The sequence below is a fragment of the Helicoverpa zea genome, chromosome 22 (assembly GCF_022581195.2).
Source record: "Helicoverpa zea isolate HzStark_Cry1AcR chromosome 22, ilHelZeax1.1, whole genome shotgun sequence".
Classification (NCBI taxonomy): domain Eukaryota; kingdom Metazoa; phylum Arthropoda; class Insecta; order Lepidoptera; family Noctuidae; genus Helicoverpa; species Helicoverpa zea.
Genome location: NC_061473.1, coordinates 6,763,005 through 6,784,155, shown reverse-complemented (window position 1 = coordinate 6,784,155; position 21,151 = coordinate 6,763,005). Strand labels below are relative to the sequence as shown.

The window sequence follows — 21,151 nt, the reverse complement described above, 5'->3', positions numbered from 1 at the left end:
TGCACAAACTTGTTATCAACTGTAAATCGTAGCTTAAGTTATCACCAAACTGCATTTACATTTCAAGAACACTGAAAAAGTTAAATCTTATTTTAATTTGGCATGCAATTTGCAGTTTCTACTGGTGAACTTGGCAACTTGTAAAGTTAATGTGACGTCTGTGGCTAGTTTAAAACAAAAGAGTGCCAACGACACTGTCATTTGAATTTTGTAATAGTTTTATTTTTTTGTAAAATTTGTTTAGAAAATATGTTTGTGTTATGAAATCGTAGTGTTTTAGTGTCTTATTATACAAAGCTGTGTATTGTAGTTGTAAAGGAGTATTATACTATATAAAATATGTACTATCAATTAAGTTACGCATCATTGTTATTGCAATGACGAGTCGAAGTCCTGATATATTGTTTAAGGCAGAATATATAAAAAATGTTTTGTATTTTGCAACAGTAAGGCAAGGCAAAACACTTAAGAATACGGCTGATACACATTATTTTTGTATAGATAACGAACTAGTCTACGAAAATTATTATTCAGATTTCGGACCTTTAAATCTTGGTTGTGTTTATAAATATTGTAGAATATTAAACGAGAAACTGAAACAGTATCTAAATAAGCAAACTATAGTACATTATACTTCAATAGACCCTAAAAAGAAGGCTAATTCAGCATTTCTGCTGGGATGCTACGGCGTACTGTATTTGAGTTTGACGCCAAAAGATGCATTGAAACCTCTCATGGTTCTCGGACAAAGCTACAGGTATCGCAAAGTTTAAGTAATACTCTACTTCTGCCCAGAAACAGCTCATACATCATATCTTTCAATAAATACTTATTTCAGTTGCAATTTAATAAGACCAACCATTTAACGTTTTCCATAGACCTTTCCAAGATGCCACACAAGGTGATTCGACATTTACGATATCACTCATGGATTGTCTCCAAGCTATAAAGAAAGCCCGAGAATTAGGTTTCTTTAACTTCCAAGATTTCAATTATGAGGAATATGACAGACTCGACAAAATTCAGGGTGGTGATTTGAACTGGATTGTACCTGGTAAGAAGTAATTTGTACGGTTTACTGCAAATAATGCCACTTTGATAACGCTTGATAATTAATTGGCCTTGAATATTTCTAGGTAAATTCCTGGCGTTTATTGGCCCAGTTGACTATAGCGTGTCTTTATTCCATCCTCCAGAAATGTACATAGAATATTTCTTAAACAATAACGTGAAAATCGTAATCCGATTAAATAAGAGATTGTACGACGGGAATGTGTGAGTAACCAAAATTTTTATTCAATTCGTCTTTCAACTATCACCTAACTATTTGTTTACTTGTAGGTTCAATAATGTTGGAATAATACATTACGACTTATTTTTCCCTGATGGGTCCTGTCCTCCACGACACATTTTATTCAAATTCCTGCAAATAAGTGAAGAAGCTAGTTGTGCACTCGCAGTGCATTGCAAGGTTACGAATTTAGTCTGTTTGAGACAATAATCTGACTCTACATTTTCTTTTTTTGTTTCTGACGAAGAAATTGTTCAGGCAGGTCTAGGGCGCACTGGCTCGTTGATTGGTTGTTACTTAATAAAGCACTACCGCATGACTTCTCACGAAGCTATAGGCTGGATGAGGATATGCAGGCCAGGATCTGTCATAGGGCATCAGCAGGTACACAAAGTAGTACTTTATTCGCGCTTACGTAATTCGATACTAGTTTCATATCTGTTTTTAATAAATTCTCGTTAAAGGGTTGGCTGGAAAAGTTGGAGCCGTGGCTGATTAAACAAGGCAATCTTTATAGGTAAGTACTTACGTGATTTAATTTGTAGTTCATAGAAATAGCTGGAATTCATACATACAGATATCTAAATTCATAATGATGCCTCAGGTTTCGCTCTAACTAGGTAATCAAAAATTGAAATTAATAAAGTCTTTGACAGGAAACGTACATATCAGGACACAGAGAAGATGCCGCTGCATGAATTCGGCGTTTATTCTATTGCCGAAAAGAATATGAAACAGCGTCCAGTGGTGTTCCATAAGTCACCCTCGCCACCACCTCCGCTGCAGAAACAAGTCCGGTCTGACGTCGCTGCTCCAATGAGACCACAGAACTCCAGAATAAAAGAAGGTTATTAGATTTAATTAATTACTTTATCGTAGCTTTTTTAGTCTTTCTGGACAGAAGCTCCTCTCAATTTCTCGCAACTTCTTTTAATCGATTAAAAAAAGCTTCGAGTTTACGCTTGGCGTGTATATTTAAGCTGTATAACCACCAAACAGTGTTATTTTTGTTATGCACTTCATTTATTGTATAAACCATATTTATAACTGTATATCTGATGTGTTTAAAGTAACACTGTTTGTACTATTAGCTTTTCTTGCAGCAAAGCTTTACGCAACGCACCGTCAATTTGAAATGAGTACCTATTGTTTAAGAAATAAACAGTGTTATTTTAAATGTGCTAAAACAGGGGCTAGTTTTTACGAAGTATCGTAATGTACATATATTTCTCGTTTTACGTTCAGACTTTTTGAGTAAACCGGATCATGAGGAGGATGAAGTGTTTATAACTTCATGTGACTTGACTGTGATCCCCACAACAGCAGTGGCCCAAGTGAAAGGCTGTATCATAAGAAGTAACCTGTTTTGTGAAGAATATGACGAAAGTGATTGCCATTCAGCTAAAGTCCCATGGTGGAAAAAATACCTGTGTTGTCAAACTTGCTTCAAAAGAATTAACGAAAGTTTGTGGATGATGGCGGTGCGTTGCGCAAGTTATGCTCCAGAAACATGTAACGGGACAGGCTTGTGCGCTTTTGTTGATGGGGTTCGTAATTATGCATGGTACGATAAGCCGTCATGATGACACACAAGTTATCCCTAATCATATATTATTTTTGTTCCATTCTAGCTTTTAGCAAGGCGACGGAGAAGGAATGTGATTGGCGCGTGAAAACACATAGTATGGACAATAGTCATCAAAAGATGATGTATAGAGGGTAAGGAAACAGTAGTCCCATTACCCGAAATACGGAAAAGTCAATTGAAGTGATCTCTTATGAATTTAACGTGTTTTTATAAGTATGCCGACACGTTTTACGCCATACTCATAAAAACTGATGCTTTTTACACAATACCGTAATGTGAATATTGACAACCTAATTAATATTTTAATGTAATTTCTGTAGAGACCCATATGACTCAATCAATAACATATCGCGTCGCAGTAGTGGTGCGGGCGATCCTAAAGCTGGTCGCCCAAATACAAGATCCTCTACAATACGGTCACCGACGCCACGAGAAAGTCTCAAATCTAGCGTTAGGGTAAATATTTCATTAAAAAATTACTGTGTATACTAACTTCATTAATATTTAATGCCATTATATAGTTCTTGATTGCTGTTTCGACTTCCCATGATAAAGACTTAGCGCACCCAGATAAAAAGTACGTTTCCTTTCTTCGGTAAATGGTCTAACCAGAATATTTTTTAAATTATACTTCGGCCGTTCAGAGAATGCGTTCCTGACACCTATCAGTTAGTCACGACTAGTGATGGGCACAACATAACACTGAGTTCGTTACCGTTCCTTCAAAATGAACCGCCGCATTATTTTAAGATTATTTTCGTTTTAAATTGGCGGAATCATTTGTTTTATATTTTAGTTATTTAAGTGGAAACCAAAAAAAGGTAATATTCATATAATAAAATTGTTTTATTTATTCTTTGTTACAAGTACATTGAATTGAATGTGCGAACAGAATATTAATCAGACTCCGATTTGCTTGAGGAGGTGGTGTCTTCATCATCATCTTCGCCTACATGTATAATTATATTATTATCAATAACAGAATCAATCCTGATATCTCGGTCTAACAAAAGCCGGGTAATCAAATAAAAACAGATCGAAAACACTTGAAAAACGTGGTCTATGCGCACGAAACGACAACGGACGACTGTTTTAGCGTCACAAAATGGCGGCCCATAACGCCATTTGGGGTTACCATTTTTAATCTAAGTATAAAAATGCGGTTTGGTCATAGTTTTATTTTTATATTTCATAAAAGTTATAATTAAGTCTTATAGTCCATTATTTTCCAATTCTTAAAAAGAAAATCAAAACGTATTATTTTATATTATAACTGTATAAGAACAGATTACGATACTTGCCTGTTATTTTTAGCACAGCACTACAAAATATAAACCGCTGACATAACCTTGTAATAGCGCAGTATAGATTTAGAAAAATATTGTTTACCAAGTTATTTGACACTCAGTTTGGCACAAAATTATAACATTCATTGATTATTGATATAATAATGTTGTTTTAATGCTCCTCAATTGTTAAAACGGTAAACAACCAGCAAAAATATTTTTATCGTAACTGCAACGCCATTGCAAAGTTACGTCGTCAGTTCAATCGCGACGTGTCAGGAACGCATTCTCTGAATGGCCGAACTATAGGTCCATTGTTCATGAAATTAGTGCGTTCACTTAATAAACAAAAAAAAATCTTCAGCTTATATAGTATAGATTTCTTATAATTTTCTGGTGTGGAAATAATCTTATTCTGAAATATTTTTCAGGAGTCTGAATCAAAAAGCATTCGTACTTACACTCCTATAACAACTTATCGTACAAGTCAGGCTCCAGTAATAAAGAACGTCAATGATGCTAGAGTGAGTACTGCAGCAAACTTTTATTCATTAAACAATGTTTAATAAGTAAAAGTAATTTAATTTATAAAGTTATGGTCCCGTTGCTTACAGAATTATCTGATGAGGAGTAGTATTTATAGTAATGAACGTGAAAAGCAGTTGAATTCGACCGTTATGGTGACTCCACATTATATGAGCCGGCCACAAAATAACTCTTTCATGAATGCAGGCTTATGCAGCGGGGCGCATATTGCGCCGTCATCTTACAGTTCAGGTATAATACTTGGTCATGTAATTTTTTTTTTTGTTATTGGAGTGGAGACCAATTGGTTTTTTTTTTAACTTCTTTGCAGCACCTAAAAATACAGGACAGCCCCAACCTCGTCGACGACTTGGACGAAGTCCCAGTCCACCAGTTCGTATGTTAAACGAACAGTCACGGGCGACGAACACACCGTCACCCACAGAGAAGTTCTTAGTGAAAGATGCGTCCAAATCTGCTTTAAAAGATGTTTTATCTAGATTAAAACGTAAGTTTATTACATATGATTTTCTTTGTTTATTTCTGTTTTCTTCTTCTTTCTGCAGCTGCTTTTAGTTTTTTTAATTAATAGTAGTGTCTTCATTGAAACTTGTTGCATAATACCATTCAAAAAGTTTCATTTTCTGTGTGAATTCTTTGTAACTGGCAAGATATTTTGAATTTAGAACTGTCAGATTGACTATATAATCAAATGATCTCAAATGTCAATTGTCAATCGGAAAAATAACCTCTCTTATTATGATGCAATTTAGAGTATTTACTGTTAAAACGATGTTTACTGAGTGACTTGTGCTAATTTAATTGATTAAAACTGTGCTATTGCCACCTGAGATGGGTGCCATAGTGAGCAAAGCTTTGAGACCGATCAAATCCTTCAACATTGAAAATCGCGCTCATCGCGTGATTTCCAAAGAGAAGCCGACTCCTGCTCCGACTTATGCTCATAATATCGAAGATTTAAAGCGCACTCTACAGGCAGATCCTGATATAGATGAAAAACTTAATCGAAAAGATGAGGGGCTCGATAAAAGATTAAAAGATGTTTATGTAACCTCAATGGGAAGGCCCGAAGATGATATCACAAGGGAGAAGCAGTCAGAGAGTAAGAGCAAGCGTCCTCTGCCGCAAGACCGCAAGATGCCGGAACAATACGACTTCGGCTTTAAAGAGCCAGAGAGAGTGCCTTACGGACGAACAACTCTTCGAGATGCCATAAACTTTATTTCTTCACATCAAGCTAATCCTGAAGAAGCGACGGCTGAAAAGATAGCTTTAGAGTACAAGCTTAAGGAGGAAGATGTAGCTAGTATACTGAAATATTTCAAGACTTATGAAGTTTACATACCAGAGACTAAGAAAACACCAGCAGTGTTTGCAGGACCGGCTCAAATGAGAAAACAACTGTACAAACTAGACACAAAACTAATTAGTGACAGGAAAGAGAAGGAAGAAAGTACCGCATCGAAGACAGACGTTAAAGTCAAGGACACTGCTTAGTAATAATTATTTTAGTTAAATAGATACCGTTACCTCAATGTATCTTGTTTTATTATTGAAAATGGATTAGTTTCAAGAATAGAATATATTTAATGAATTGTTTTTATTTTAATAAGGACAAATTAAATATAAAATGTTGCTGTTATATATCAGGGAATTACTTGTGAAATAATTCTGAGAATATTCTTTTTCTTGATATATCAAAGGTTGCTATTTCAATAAAATTTTGATCTCCACAATATTTATACCACAAAAACATGAAATTAAGGAAAAAGAAGGTCTTCAGTTCAAGAGATATAAATTAGATAATAACATTTTATTTTTCTCATTAATTTATTTATTTCAGAAACAAAACTTTACTCAGTATGTAATGTTAGAATATTTTCGATATTGTTAACAATATCTAGCTAATGTGATGTAGTAGTTAGAAGGGATAATAAAATTGTTTTGTTTTTAATGTTCGTTCTTTTATTTAAGTTATCCCTCCGAAGTACCTAGTTTGGAGGGTACTCATGCATGAGACCTCAAATTGTTCACTTTGAGAGAAAATTATTTCAAGAGGATTTTGCCCACCAATAAAACTCCTTTCCCTCATTTACGTACGCCCTTTTCCACAAACAACACAAACATCCGTTTTTCTTAAAACAACAGTTTATTTTAAAAATTAAACTAATAATTAAGTTAATAATGTCAAAATTGAATCGCAATAGCAGTTTTAACCATATCGGGCATTCTGCTACTAATATAAGACCAATAGTATTGCAATGACAGTTGATTGGTTTGCGATTGGTCTGCCATTTTGGTCTATACGGTAGTTTGCTTTACAATCATATTGCAATCGTAAATTATTTGCAGACAAAATGATTCATTATTAAATGACAGAAAAGGATAAGCGGAATGCCACATACGCTTCAATTGTAATTGAGTCGTGACTGGATCTCAGTCGAATGTGAATCGTATGTCGTTTAAGTAAAGTTAGGAGAATCGGGCCCAGTTGTTTAAAAAAAAAACGGATGTTTATGTTGTTATGAACTTGGGCCTTGATTGGTTAGTGTCGATGTGTCGCGACGGGTCGCTCGGCGCCGCGTCGCTGGGCGCCAACCGCGACGCGCCCGCCCCGCGCCGCGCGCCCTCCGTGCGGTCCGACGAGAGACCGCTAGCCACGCAGGGAGATATGCTCAATAGCATCAAGGTTATTTTCTTCTGTATACATAGCATCTCATCTCCCGAGCCTTTTCCCAACTATGTTGGGGTCGGCTTCCAGTCTAACCGGATGCGGCTGAGTACCAGTGTTCCAGTGTTTTTATAAGGAGCGACTATTTATCTGACCTCCTCAACTCAGTTACCTGAGCAACCCAATATCCCTTGGATAGACGTAATGAAATTAACCACAGGGTGTATAATGTGCATCCTATACTTATGATGTCCTCCTAGCCGATTATCGGCTACGACGGCTGTTCTCATGTAAGGAGATTAGCCAACTACGCAGGACATATTATAGTGCACGAGCATTTGCGCAGACACAGGTGCACTCACTATTCCTTAACTCTCATAGCCCGATGGGACGGTAATCCGACACGACCGGAGAGAGATCAGGCGCAGGACCGACATTTACGTGCTCTCCGATGCACGGGTGTATCAATCACCAGCTTCCAGGCTCCGGGCTGCTTTGTGAAAGTCTTCTAAAACCCACAAGGCGATTTCGGCCCGACTCGGGAATCGAAACCGAGACCTCGTGCTCAGCAGCCGCACTTGCGACAGCTAGACCAACGAGGCAGTTAAATACCTATGCCTATACTTATACACTACCTAGGTACATAGGTGCATTAGTGCAATTTCGCTACTGAAGCCTTTTTTGCTTTTACAGTTTCAAAGAAGATTGCGCGAAACTATTAATGCGGAGAAAAGCGGCGTGTTTCACGAGAAAGTCAGGTAAATATAGAAAATAGGTACCTTCCCATGTAATGGTTTCTTTTTAAACGGCATACCTACATAGAGACCCCGCATAATTTTTGGGAAATTATTCTTGCCCCCAAAATTATGCGAGTCCAACTCGAGTCCAATTTGTGATGAGGATGAGTAAAAACAACTTGATAGGCATTTTTTTAAACCTAATTGACGAGAGATATTTATTTAATTTACAGTTTGTCGCCCACGAAGCCTAACATCAAGAACGTGGACTCTAGAACTTTCTCTAGAAGAAACGTGGCTCCTAGAACCTACCCTAAGGATTTTAGGTACGAACAAGATCACTACTGTAGTTTAACAATACGTTATACATAGGTACTGTAGCTGACCTTCGTATTATTTCAATAAAAATCTGCAATATCTTTAAACTTTGTTTATTTGGCTCATTGGCAGACGTGACATAGGTAGAGTAATAAAAATTCATTCTTTTGCAAAAAAAGCGGGCACCTATGCGAAATATTGGTTTTAAGGACTTCACGTGTATTTCAAAGGGTTTTAATAGCTGTAGTATGTTACTAGCATCAAAAAGGGTTCGCCAAGCATGCGTGAGTTTATATTTGAGCTACAATATGGCTGCTTACGAAAGACTTTTTATAGGATAGATAATCGGGCAGATTTTTTGTACCACCATCTGACTGTGATTTTCTGACCGACTACTGACTGTTTGCTGTCAATATGCTCTATTTTGCCCCAAGAAAAAAATGGTCAATGATTCTGAAATAAATCAGGCTGCTGTCGTGCGACGTTTCGCCCCGCCATGAAGTTTGGCGAGAACTAACTCGTGTTTATTATTTCAGCGGTAGTAGAGAAAAGCAAAACTCTATATCTAGAAGCTTCTACGGCCCCGCGCGGCCGATGTCACCGTAGGCTCGACGGACTGCCTGATGTATCACGGTAACTGACTCAAATTGTGTCGTGTATGTGGGATGTAATAAAAATACGTTTTCATATTCAATAGTTTTATTTACATTGTATTTACAATTTATTTACATGGCATATAGCCGTTTAGCTTAGGCCCAAGTTATGTAAACGTCTGCTTTACTTAAAACAATTGTTTGAGTAGGTACTATGAATGTTCACGTTTAATTTTCAAATTACACAGTTGTTTTAAGAAAACACGGACGTGTTGGCGGTAAACTTGGGCCTTAGACAGTAAAAAAACTGAGCACATTTATAAAGCTTTACGCATTTAACCATTGCGACCTATTATAAGACTTAAAAGTTCTAGAATAAGTCTAAATACTAAGCTAGGCTAGGCCTGGGTCGGGCGGCGGCGGTGCCATGCAGTTGCCGTCCGGGTAACGCTTTTTGAAGGCACCGATCAAATCCGGGTCTACCAACCGCACGCCATCCACTTGGTTACCGAGAGTTATCCTAGAATAGTGAGCACATTTATGTTAGGGTCAAAAAAGTAAAAAAGCTAGATGAAAAGAAAACAATAAAAGAGTAAAATAAGTATCCAGAAATACAGTATTTAGATTTTAATTTTGAGCTACTTTAGACATTTAATAGACGCCAACTGTTATTTTTAAAAACTTCTGCCATCAAATTCTCATGTGAGAATTCAGTCACTTCCCGACCGAAGGACTATTCCCGAAGGATACCCCGCTGCAAGGGACCAGAAATGTACTATAAAATTGTCGGTGCTTATATTTACTTTTAATTTAAGGGCTTATATTTTTCATTTAACGTGATTGTAGAAGAATCGTTTAGTGAAACTTCACACTATTTACTCACCAATTAGGTTGAACATTGTGTGGTCTGCCAAACAGTTCTATTTTTCTGGTTCCAGGACTAAGCCTCTCTGAAAGAAATTATATGTTTTAATTAGCTTTTTTTAAAAGCCTGGTTGTTAACAAGTTCGCCCATCACCTATATATATAACATGGAAATATTTGTCTTTTTTTTGTTTGTGACGCTACCACGGTACGCGGGCGAAACCAATGGCGGAATTTAGTCTATACCCATATAATAAAGAAGAAACATTTTAGTGTTTGTTTGCACCGTAAAGGGTCCGAAACTACTGAACTGATTTAAAATCTTTTACTGTTAGGTTTTGTCCGGGTAAGCTAAGAAGTTCTCCCAGGACGCTGTAGAAACATCTAGTAAGACTATATAAAAGTATGTGTTCTCACCAATAATGCCGTAGATCTCGTCAGGTTTGTGCGAGGTGGCGCGGACTTCGGCCACGATGACGTCACAGTCCAGGCCACGGTTTAAATTTTCCGGGCTGCCTTTCATACCCACCTGAAAACGTTTAAAACAGAGTTTAGATAAATAATATTTTCAGCCGCCCAAATTACGGTGCGTAGAAAAAGGCATAATTCAGTAGGCCAGTAATGGGATGTACAAAAAATAGAGCCGAAAGTGTTTCTGACACGATGCCTTTTTTGTATCTGAACCTACATCTGAACTCTCCTTTACATATTATATGAAGTGGTGGAAGGCTTGCTATGAGAACAGTTAGCAGCCATTAATTTTGCATTTCTGAAGTTAAAACATCTTTCACCTTCAGGCAAACAAGGGTTCCCGACAAGATCTGTACGAACAAGTGCGCAAGGAATCAAATGGTAAACTTCAAAAAGGGTGCATCTACACGGTGCAAATAGCTGGAGCAAGTAACAAGAGCACGCGGGTGGGTATTTCGCTTTGGTACATGCGCGAGTCGCTGGCCCCGCACGTTTTTAACGTGCATGTAACCTGCGCATGTGCCTCAACATGCGCAAGCTACTTGCACCGTGTAGATACACCCTAAAATGTATGATACTTTACGTATCGAGAACGTTAACTTGCAAAACTCAGTATTTGCACTCAGTCAGATAGAAATACGTGAAATACGTACGAGACAATGTTCTTTGCCGTGGTTGAGCCAGTGTCCCGTGCGGCCGGTGCGGATGATTCGCTGCAGCTGGTTGGTCTTCACCCAGATCAGCTCGTCTACTCGCTCGTAGCCCCATAGCTTGAGGCATTCCCGGCCTAACTCCATCGCTCTGTGGAATTAACACTCAATTCTTTATTTTCATCGCTCGTTGTAATAGATGCTACTTAACTCTCAATTCTTTATTAAAATTCTATTGGTCTTACCACAAAAACTTAAACATGTGTCAAACACTTGTCTAAAAAAAGTGTGGCTGCAAAATGGACCTTATTTCAATGTCATAATCTGTCATTTTTTTAGACAAGTGTTCAACGGACGTTTAAAAGTCTTTTTTTATGGTACGACGGCATATATTCAGGTACAACAATAGGCAAAAATGGCAAATGGAAAAAAGTTACACAAACAAATAACAACGAAGATACAACACGATTCAATTTTGTGTTACGTCATTTCTAAGCACAAATTTTACATAGACGTGACGTCACTAGCCTCCACTCTTAAATCTTTGTTGCGTTATAGATAGTTAATTATGTAAGTATATTCAAAATAATTACGGCCAGCCACGCAATTGGGACATGCATCTAATATATAAAATACTTATATTTGATGTTGATGGTCGTTTTTACGGTATATTTACCTGCCAGTAACCCAGAGGAATATAAGTCCACTGTCTTGCAGCTGTGGCACTCCTAGACATCTCATCTCATCGTCAGACATGGTACCGTACGGTAGCTCCATGTGGATATCCCACGGTGGGTCCGCCATTATTACTGCGAACTTACCTGAGGATAGACAAGAAACATTTTTTTACTTTTGGAGTTGTACAGTCAACTTCAGGTCAGTGGTAATAGCTTTATAGGAAAATCGTACTTATTAGTATTGATTTAAGGTGCATGACAGTTACCACTGACGTGCAGTTTACTGTACTTTCTCTGTGTGAGAGGAGGCCTGTGCCCAGGAGTGGGACGATAGAAAAAGAAAGTGAAATTTTAAAATTTCACATAGTATGTTGGTATGTAAACTAAAATGCGGAAAAGTGCGAGTCGACCTCTCTCACGAAGGATCAAGAAATATTTTTTTTTTGTATGGGAGCCTACTGAAATATTTATTTTATTCTAGTTTTCAGTATTTTGTTACGTTGCAACAGAAATACATAATCTGTGAAAATGTCAAATGTCTAGCTATTTTATGAGATATAGCGTGGTGACAGATGAACAGCGATCTCTTATAGTTCGGCCATTCAGAGAATGCGTTCCTGACACGTCGCGATTGAACTGACGACGTAACTTTGCAATGGCGTTGCAGTTACGATAAAAATATTTTTGCTGGTTGTTTACCGTTTTAACCATTGAGGAGCATTAAAACAACATTATTATATCAATAATCAATGAATGTTATAATTTTGTGCCAAACTGAGTGTCAAATAACTTGGTAAACAATATTTTTCTAAATCTATACTGCGCTATTACAAGGTTATGTCAGCGGTTTATATTTTGTAGTGCTGTGCTAAAAATAACAGGCAAGTATCGTAATCTGTTCTTATACAGTTATAATATAAAATAATACGTTTTGATTTTCTTTTTAAGAATTGGAAAATAATGGACTATAAGACTTAATTATAACTTTTATGAAATATAAAAATAAAACTATGACCAAACCGCATTTTTATACTTAGATTAAAAATGGTAACCCCAAATGGCGTTATGGGCCGCCATTTTGTGACGCTAAAACAGTCGTCCGTTGTCGTTTCGTGCGCATAGACCACGTTTTTCAAGTGTTTTCGATCTGTTTTTATTTGATTACCCGGCTTTTGTTAGACCGAGATATCAGGATTGATTCTGTTATTGATAATAATATAATTATACATGTAGGCGAAGATGATGATGAAGACACCACCTCCTCAAGCAAATCGGAGTCTGATTAATATTCTGTTCGCACATTCAATTCAATGTACTTGTAACAAAGAATAAATAAAACAATTTTATTATATGAATATTACCTTTTTTTGGTTTCCACTTAAATAACTAAAATATAAAACAAATGATTCCGCCAATTTAAAACGAAAATAATCTTAAAATAATGCGGCGGTTCATTTTGAAGGAACGGTAACGAACTCAGTGTTATGTTGTGCCCATCACTAGTCGTGACTAACTGATAGGTGTCAGGAACGCATTCTCTGAACGGCCGAAGTATAGTAACACACCCTAAGGCTGTATACAGAAAGGAAGCTGGAAATTTATAAGCGCTTATCGGCGCTTGACAGCGCTGCTAAGCCGCGCAGGAAAATATATGAACACGCGCCGATAAGCGCTGACCGGCGCCAACAAAAGCTGGAAACTTATAAGCGCTTATCGGCGCGTGTAAGTTTATTCGTTATAAGTTTCCAGCTTCTTCCAGCTTTCTTTCTGTATACGGCCTAAAAATGGTAATGGTAATGAAGGTAATGATATAGTAGCGAAATGAGTTCTTCGAAACCCACACGGGTTCTTTTGGGTCTTTTAAATATACACAAAGGCAATAGGTGCTACTATCAAGATGGTATACAAATGAATCAGAAAATTATGTGTATTACTAACCTAAGAACGTCATATCAAGATATCTGAGGTCACACTGTATCCATTGAGGCGGTGTGAGCGTTAACACGCCATCTGGCTTTGTCGCTACTGTGGTTCCTGAAAACATTTATGTATAGTCATATTGGAGCAATTTTTTACATTGATCAACGTTACAAAATTCATGATGTACAAAATCTATGTCATGAAAACTGTTCACGAGCGCTTAGCTTAATTCTTTGGCAGATAACTTTAAAACCAGCAAGAATATAGTGTTATGGACTATCAAAAAAAGATTAGTTCAAACTTGTACATGATGATGATGATGTCCTCCTAGCCGGTTATCGATTACGGCGGCTGTTCTCATGTAAGGAGATCAGCCAGCTGCGCAGGACTTATTATAGTGCACGAACATTTGCGCGGACACAGGTGCACTCACTATTCCTTATCGTACAGTCGACTTCAGGTCAGTGGTAATATTTTTTGTAAAATCGTACTAATTACTATTGAGTTAAGGTGCATGACAGTTACCACTAATGTGCAGTTTACTGTACATTCGTCTCTTTCACTCACAAGTTCTGTTTTATTTATAGGTAAGTAGGAGTAATACTAATTATAGTTCGGCCATTCAGAGAATGCGTTCCTGACACGTCGCGATTGAACTGACTGAATTATAACATTCATTGATTATTGATATAATAATGTTGTTTTAATGCTCCTCAATTGTTAAAACGGTAAACAACCAGCAAAAATATTTTTATCGTAACTGCAACGCCATTGCAAAGTTACGTCGTCAGTTCAATCGCGACGTGTCAGGAACGCATTCTCTGAATGGCCGAACTATAGTTACCATTATGTGCCTTAGGCGCAGTCTCGGCGGGTTTGGGGGCGCTCACATTCGGGTCCGAATTGTCTACTTCATAATGCACGTATCTGTTGAAAATAATGTTTATTAAAGAAAAAAAACAAGACAGATTTCAATGAAGGTTGCGTAGCAAGATTTTTTAAATCATCTGCCTCGCTTTTTCCCAACTATATTGAGGTCAGCCTGCTTCCAGTCTAACCCGTGGGTATGGATCAGCGTTTTTCATAGAGTGACTGCTTATCAGACCTCGTCCACCTGATACCATTGGGATTTAAGACTGTTTAGTTAGAGGTTGTCAAACTTTCTGGGTCCAGCGGACAAGGACAGTTGCGACTCGCCAATATAACGTGCCTTCCGAAGAACGGACGAACTCGCCATGACAAGATGGTCACCCATCCACGGACCGAACGCGCCAAGGTTTGCTTAATCGCATGTCCACTGCAACCTGAAACTTGCTCGCGGGAGGACTTAATGAGCGCATACGGCCGTGCTCTCGCTGTGGCGGCATATTGGGCTGACATAGTGTAGTCTCAATATATGACATGTCATCGACACGAAAGAAGAAGAATGGGAGAGGCCTTGTTTCCTCTTACAAAATCTGAATAGCAATATTCTTTGAGAAAGGCTCATTTTCTCAAAGAATATTGTGCTTGACGCCTTTTCCTACGCACTACAGTGGTACAATAAACGAGCTGATGATGATAAAAAACATACTTGCAGCTATCCATATGGAAGCAGGTATTCAAGAATGAGCAGTCTCCGAGTGCCTCATCAGTGTGCGGCTGTATGATCTTCTTGAAGTGCAGCTTGTTGCAGGCGTCGGCGCCGCGAGCTCGCTCGCACTCCGCGCGGGTGCCGTGCGGACAGAACTCCATCACTTGTGCTCCTGTAGGTAAGATTAATATTTTTATATATTTACTAGCTGATCCCGCGAACTTCGTATCATTCAAACCTTCCCTGGACCTCTACAAACATTTTAAAACCAAAATCAGCTCAATCAAACTAACGAACCACAATCAAACTAACGAACAACAATTCATTTTTATTTATATAGATAGATAGATAGATTGTTTTTTTTTTTTTATAGAAAATAATTACATAATTATACTTAAAAAAAAAGCTGAACTGCATTACTTGTACTCCTGCAGGTACGATTAATATTTTTTTCCTAAAGACATGTTACTTCGTGTGTGTACTGAAATATAGCTTAGAATACTGGTCAGTGCATTCATGTTGATAAGTAGCTATTTCAAGCGGATTCACCCGCGTTCAATGGAAACTAATGCCCCTTCCTGGACAAAATATACCCAATGTCACTGGGGAATCATTCTCAACAGTAAACAATTTCTTCTAATCAGGTCAGTAGTTTCAGAGTCTTTAGTAGGGTATATACAAACAAAAACTGTCCTCTACAAAATTAGTATAGTAGAAGCCCATAAGACCACTCAACAGACCATCTGTTAGTTTGAGTAAATAAATAAAGCAAAAAAAAAAATAACAAACCTCCTTGGCTCTTAAACTTGTCAGCCAGTGACTTCTCCTTGGCAGTTGGCTTGCTGAGCAAATCCATTATCTCTTCACCCACTCTTTTAACAGCTTTCTCTCTGCTCGACGGCATTGCTAGTAATGACTGTAAAAAAATAATATAATGAAATAAATACTAACAAAACTTGGAAAGTAAGAAAAAATTATAAAATATAAGTAAGAACACACAAAAAAATTTGAACCTCCTCTTTTTGAGAAGTCGGTAAAAATAAATTAATATATTTTTTTACGTTTATCTGAACAGAATTGATTGATGTCGTTTTTATCATAGTATTTTTCAGATTTAGGAGATTTTTATTGATTTTTTGATAACTCACCATAATATCTGTGTCGTTTTTACCAGTTTTCTTTTCATCTGTTGCTGTTTTTGATACTTTAGGATTTGTGCTTTCTTCTGATTTACTGTCACCTGCAATAATAATAAGCATTATAATTTAAGAATATAAAACAGTTTGTTATACATTAAAGTTTTAATACCAGCTTGTCTTCACATATACCTACAATTATTGTAATCAATTTGAAAGTCCCTAAAAAAGATGTATTTATGATACTCTGAAACTCAAAACTACTGGATTGATTGTGATGAAACTTGACTGCAATATGACTTGTACATCAGAATAACATTTAGGCTGCTCTTCATCTATAAGCAGGAAGTAGTTCCCTCGGGAAGCGGGCAAAACTGCATGTCAAAGCTGCATGACAAATAATTTAACCAAAGAGGCCAACCTTTTCTCTTAGTGCCAGAAGTTTGTTCCTCCATAAGTGCTGCTAGCACGGCGGCCAGTCTCACGGACTCGGCACTTACAACCTCTATGCTTGCATCTGTTGTACTCTCTGTCCTTTCTTTAATCCTGGAATGCAGATTATATAATTGTAAGCCTTCTACCAGATATTTCACAATTTGTTAAGCGGCATTTGTTATTTTTTTTTAATTCGGCAGCTAAATTCTGAATTTAACGTCTGGTATCTCGACGATGGGACCCTGGGAGGCAACAGAGATACCGTACTTAATGATTTCATTTTCCTAAGAGACAAACTCCATAACATTGGCCTTGACCTAAACATTTCCAAATGCGAACTCTTTATATCTGACACAACCGACAGACAGACGACACTTCAAAATTTTAACGCAGTAGCCGATGGCATAAAAATAATAGACAAAAGTTCTCTTTGCCTCCTGGGGTCACCAGTACTGGAAGAGTCATTTTCGGATTTTATTGAGAACAAAATTCAAAATTTCAATGATATTTCGGAAAGGTTATTCAAAATTAATATACATTCAGCCATCACCATCCTACGATACTGCTGCTTTGGCCCCAAATTAACCTTAAACATTAAATGAGAAGCACGCAAGATGTACTTGCGTGCTTCTCATTTATGGAAGCACATCAACCTTTTGGATCAAATTGATAAAATAATTCGACATACACTTTCATCAATTTTAAATGTGGCCTTGGACGACAAAGCTTGGTCTCAAGCTACACTTCCCATCCGTATGGGAGGGCTTGGCGTCCGCAAAATTTCCAGTATTAGTTTACCGGCATTTATTTCCTCCGTTCATGGCACTGACAAATTGATTAGGAAAATACTACCTATTACACTGATCAATTTTGAGGTGCCATGCCTGGCGGAGGCTATTAATGCTTGGAAAGTCACATGCCCGAATACCGATCTACCCGCCAACCCATCCTCCCAGAGACAGTGGGATGAGCCGCTCTGCAGAGTAATACGGAAAAATCTCATTGATACGTCAATTACTTCTGCGGAGCGAGCACGCCTACTGGCTGTGGGTGAATGGGAGTCAGGTCTTTGGCTTCACGCATTTCCGTCGGCAAACATAGGCACCATGTTTGACGACACCACTTTCAGACTCGCTGTCTGCCTGCGTCTGGGTGCTTCGTGCTGCACTCCTCACCGCTGCCACTGCGGGGAAGCTGTCAACAGCCTCGGTCACCACGGCCTGTCGTGCAGTCGGAGTGCGGGCCGCATACCACGACATGCGAATATCAACGACGTGATCCGTCGGGCTCTTGTTGCCGTCGGCGTGCCAGCCGTACTTGAACCAAATGGTTTGGCACGCGACGATGGCAAGAGACCAGATGGCATGTCGCTATTTCCGTGGAAGATGGGTAGGACTTTAGTGTGGGACGCGACCTGCGTCGACACTCTTGCGCCATCCCATCTTCCTAGAACTGCGTGTTGTGTTGGCTCCGCCGCCTCACAAGCAGAGGACCTCAAACGGCGCAAATATAGTAGCCTTATCGGGAATTACATGTTTGAGCCGTTTGGGGTTGAAACTCTCGGGCCGTGGGGTCCGAGTGCTCACGCGCTTGCGAAGGAAATTTCTAAGCGCCTTGTTGACACTTCTCGTGACCCAAGGGCTGGCTTTTATTTCGCACAGAGGTTGAGCATTGCCATCCAACGTGGCAATGCTGCCAGCCTTCTGGGTACATTACCCAGTGACAGCGATGAGGAGCAATTTTTTGATGCAATGTATTAGTTTTAAGTTGTATATATAAGTTTATTTTTAATTTATAAAATTAATGTAAATATTTTGTAAATATTATTAAAAAATAATTCTTCATTTGACAGGCCATTTAGGGTTTCGCGTGAGGTCGTTTAATTTAGTTTATTTGTTTCTTTTAATATTAATTAAAGAATTTTGAAGATAGATGAAATAAAATTTGTTAAGTTCTTCAGTTTAATGAAATCAGAAGATCATTGACAATTTGATGCATAACATATTGTAATGGGAAAAGAAAATTCTTTGTGTTTTCTGACATATTGAGCAGAGCTGATGATGACATGAATTAATGTCATGCACTTGATTTGTTCCCTGTTGACATCTTAATGAAAATAAATTGTATTCATGCACAGATTGTGCTCAAATATAAATATGCCCCAATATGTATCTATATTGTCACATTTACAGTTATTACAGTTTTCCATACCAGAATGAGCACTGACCATATAAGAATGAGTTATATTTTAGAACTCATATTTTACACTTTGGCTGATAAGTTCAAAGAAAAAAACATGAAATACTCCTTACGTAATAAGCTTCTGAGTAGCGAACTTTTGAAGCAGGCTGGCTACGATCCCTGCATCAACGTCACCCAGGCCAGGGAGGAGTGCGCTGGCTGTGGCAGGTAGTTGCAACTGCATGTCCGACAACACTTGAAGGAGTTGCACCTCTAAGGAGGCTGATGGGACCACTACTTTTGGCTTATCTGGTGTCACTGAAAAAGTAATGCATGGTTAGTTAGTGTTGAGGTCTCATTAACGAGAGGTACTTGTGACTTTAGGTATATTTGTTTCTATATTTATGTGTGGTTAGTATGTCGATAGCGTAAACAATCGATAACTTTGCCCCATAGCAACTTTATAAATTTGTATCTATAGTTTTGTTTACATAATCACACTTCAAAGTTTGTAAGTGTATGTATTTATAATTTGGCATTGATATAGCTATATATAGGCCACTTTTTATATAGGTGCTGGAAGTAGTGCCCTCAAGAAGCGGGAAGCTAGCGGAAGTTAGTAATAAATAAAAGGTTGCGATACCTTCATGCTTTAGTGTTGACGGGCTAGCTGTGGAGCGCTCCTTGCCGCCGCCGGGCGATCCCTCAGACTTCTCGCCGCCAACCAAATTAGAACTCAAGATATTCTGACGTTCTTTTTTACGTTTCTCCAACTTCTCGCGCAGACTGTTCCTTTTGCTTTTAACAGCTTGGATCTCTTCCCAAGCGTCCGACATGTTTGTTTATTTTCTTTAATACAAATGCCATACGATGAGAAAATAGTTAGCCGGCCTTACAACCATTCAGACTGCCACTTGCAATGACGACGAAGTTGGTTTCAACAAGCCGTGCTTTGGTTTCTCTTAAATAAACAAGTTGTTTTTAAATAAGATGCATTCTTAGTAACGTTTTTAATGGCTTTTTATAGCTGTTAAAGTTATTTCTAACTTTTTTTACTTCAGCGGGCCCGCAGCGGACGCTTCCCAAAATAACTTTTGAGTTTGACATTGGCATTGACAGAACGTCTTCTTTGACAGGCCACTCAGGATAGAGCATGGATAGAGGAGTCGATTTGCGGAATAAAAAAATGTTCTTGGGTCGAATACACATGAAAACTTTTTTGTTTAAATATTTTTAATTCCATACTCATTTCACTATACTTCACAGCAGTTTTGTCGCTGAGCTGACAAACTGGCACACTATCGAAACCTTTTTTATCCGTTTTTACTTTTATCTCGACAAGTTTTTGACAACAGTTTTCTTTCAATTTGCAATTTCAAAGTGTTACAATTTCTAAAACTGATTATTTAAAATGCCTTTTGCTCCTGAATTACGTACTCATTCGCAAAAAGTATGTACTCTTTACAAAAAAGCTATGAGGAATATCGAAGCATATTATGTGGCAAGGTAAACTGGCCAAAGTTAGAGTAAAGGTTTATGATGACTACAGTATAATACAAAAACATTATTTTCAGAAACGTCGTACGTTACCATCAAGTTATTTTGAGGGCTGAGTTCGACAAGAACAGAAATGTATCTGATGCTAAGGAGCGGCGTCGTTTATTGTGGGTGGGCGAACATGAATTGTTTTTAAAGGCTACTCCTCTGCCACCATGTAAATGTAAGTCAGTTAAATGTTATTGTTCTTAGTTTTTCTACTTTAGACCTAGGCACCTCTGGACTTCAGTAGAGATAGTGAAAATGCTCAGAAAGACTCCATTTGTGTGGGCTCCTATTTCTGAAATAAAACTTTATTTTATTCCAGTTGCTCATTCTGTTGGTGAAGCCGGTGGTGTAGCTTTTGAACGAGTTGTAACGCCCCCAGACTGGGTCCTTGATTATTGGCATCCCCTGGAAAAGGCTCACTTTCCAGAATACTTTAAAAAACGCGAAGCTCGCAAATGTGAATATATTCAGAAATGGCATTTAGGTCAACTGTATTGAATATCAACGTTAGATATTTATTATGTTGTGTGAGTAAATGTTAGGTTTGATTCATTAATTACTGTTTTTTTGTTCTCAACTTAATATTAATTCTACAGCAATACAGAAATACATTGCTTCATATAATTCTTAGATTCATATTTATTTGAGATGTAGTTTACTCATGGGGCA

At 37.9% G+C, this 21,151-nt stretch overlaps 4 protein-coding genes across 4 annotated transcripts; 3 read left to right on the top strand and 1 right to left on the bottom strand.

Annotated features, from left to right (window-relative positions):
• Positions 1 to 34: 34 nt before the first annotated feature.
• Positions 35 to 9,126, top strand: LOC124641373 (tyrosine-protein phosphatase cdcA-like). The gene is made up of 16 exons (XM_047179442.1): positions 35 to 757; positions 879 to 1,054; positions 1,137 to 1,275; positions 1,342 to 1,471; positions 1,550 to 1,675; positions 1,756 to 1,808; positions 1,948 to 2,138; positions 2,923 to 3,010; positions 3,200 to 3,335; positions 4,597 to 4,689; positions 4,780 to 4,942; positions 5,022 to 5,198; positions 7,261 to 7,400; positions 8,076 to 8,140; positions 8,353 to 8,445; positions 8,974 to 9,126. The coding sequence occupies exons 1-16, from the start codon at positions 378 to 380 to the stop codon at positions 9,041 to 9,043; spliced, it is 2,220 nt and encodes a 739-aa protein (XP_047035398.1). The 5' UTR covers positions 35 to 377; the 3' UTR covers positions 9,044 to 9,126.
• LOC124641368 (protein NDUFAF4 homolog) lies at positions 5,386 to 6,665 on the top strand. The gene has a single exon (XM_047179436.1). The coding sequence runs from the start codon at positions 5,543 to 5,545 to the stop codon at positions 6,206 to 6,208; it is 666 nt and encodes a 221-aa protein (XP_047035392.1). The 5' UTR covers positions 5,386 to 5,542; the 3' UTR covers positions 6,209 to 6,665.
• Positions 9,119 to 20,041, bottom strand: LOC124641360 (N6-adenosine-methyltransferase catalytic subunit). Its single transcript, XM_047179426.1, has 13 exons — positions 19,581 to 20,041; positions 19,069 to 19,255; positions 16,743 to 16,867; positions 16,334 to 16,425; positions 15,975 to 16,101; positions 15,186 to 15,357; positions 14,457 to 14,539; positions 13,631 to 13,726; positions 11,692 to 11,836; positions 11,019 to 11,166; positions 10,312 to 10,423; positions 9,914 to 9,980; positions 9,119 to 9,550 (listed from the first exon to the last, which is right to left on the bottom strand). Exons 1-13 carry the CDS (start codon positions 19,771 to 19,773, stop codon positions 9,424 to 9,426), a joined length of 1,674 nt encoding a protein of 557 aa, XP_047035382.1. The 5' UTR covers positions 19,774 to 20,041; the 3' UTR covers positions 9,119 to 9,423.
• Positions 20,042 to 20,227: 186 nt separating this feature from the next.
• Positions 20,228 to 21,126, top strand: LOC124641371 (NADH dehydrogenase [ubiquinone] 1 beta subcomplex subunit 9-like). Its single transcript, XM_047179440.1, has 3 exons — positions 20,228 to 20,443; positions 20,512 to 20,657; positions 20,802 to 21,126. The coding sequence occupies exons 1-3, from the start codon at positions 20,349 to 20,351 to the stop codon at positions 20,978 to 20,980; spliced, it is 420 nt and encodes a 139-aa protein (XP_047035396.1). The 5' UTR covers positions 20,228 to 20,348; the 3' UTR covers positions 20,981 to 21,126.
• The last annotated feature ends 25 nt before the right edge of the window (positions 21,127 to 21,151 follow it).

Excerpts from the sequence above, each read along its gene's own strand:
- LOC124641373 (XM_047179442.1), top strand. The coding sequence starts at position 378 with ATGACGAGTCGAAGTCCTGATATATTGTTTAAGGCAGAATATATAAAA. Across the intron at positions 7,401-8,075 it reads ATATGCTCAATAGCATCAAG|TTTCAAAGAAGATTGCGCGA; the intron begins GTTATTTTCTTC and ends TTGCTTTTACAG. Across the intron at positions 8,141-8,352 it reads GTGTTTCACGAGAAAGTCAG|TTTGTCGCCCACGAAGCCTA; the intron begins GTAAATATAGAA and ends TTTAATTTACAG.
- LOC124641371 (XM_047179440.1), top strand. The coding sequence starts at position 20,349 with ATGCCTTTTGCTCCTGAATTACGTACTCATTCGCAAAAAGTATGTACT. Across the intron at positions 20,444-20,511 it reads GAAGCATATTATGTGGCAAG|AAACGTCGTACGTTACCATC; the intron begins GTAAACTGGCCA and ends CATTATTTTCAG. Across the intron at positions 20,658-20,801 it reads TCCTCTGCCACCATGTAAAT|TTGCTCATTCTGTTGGTGAA; the intron begins GTAAGTCAGTTA and ends ATTTTATTCCAG.
- LOC124641360 (XM_047179426.1), bottom strand. The coding sequence starts at position 19,773 with ATGTCGGACGCTTGGGAAGAGATCCAAGCTGTTAAAAGCAAAAGGAAC. Across the intron at positions 13,727-14,456 it reads TGCGCCTAAGGCACATAATG|GAACCACAGTAGCGACAAAG; the intron begins GTAACTATAGTT and ends AAATGTTTTCAG. Across the intron at positions 10,424-11,018 it reads ACGGCAAAGAACATTGTCTC|GTGGGTATGAAAGGCAGCCC; the intron begins GTACGTATTTCA and ends AAACGTTTTCAG.
- LOC124641368 (XM_047179436.1), top strand. The coding sequence starts at position 5,543 with ATGGGTGCCATAGTGAGCAAAGCTTTGAGACCGATCAAATCCTTCAAC.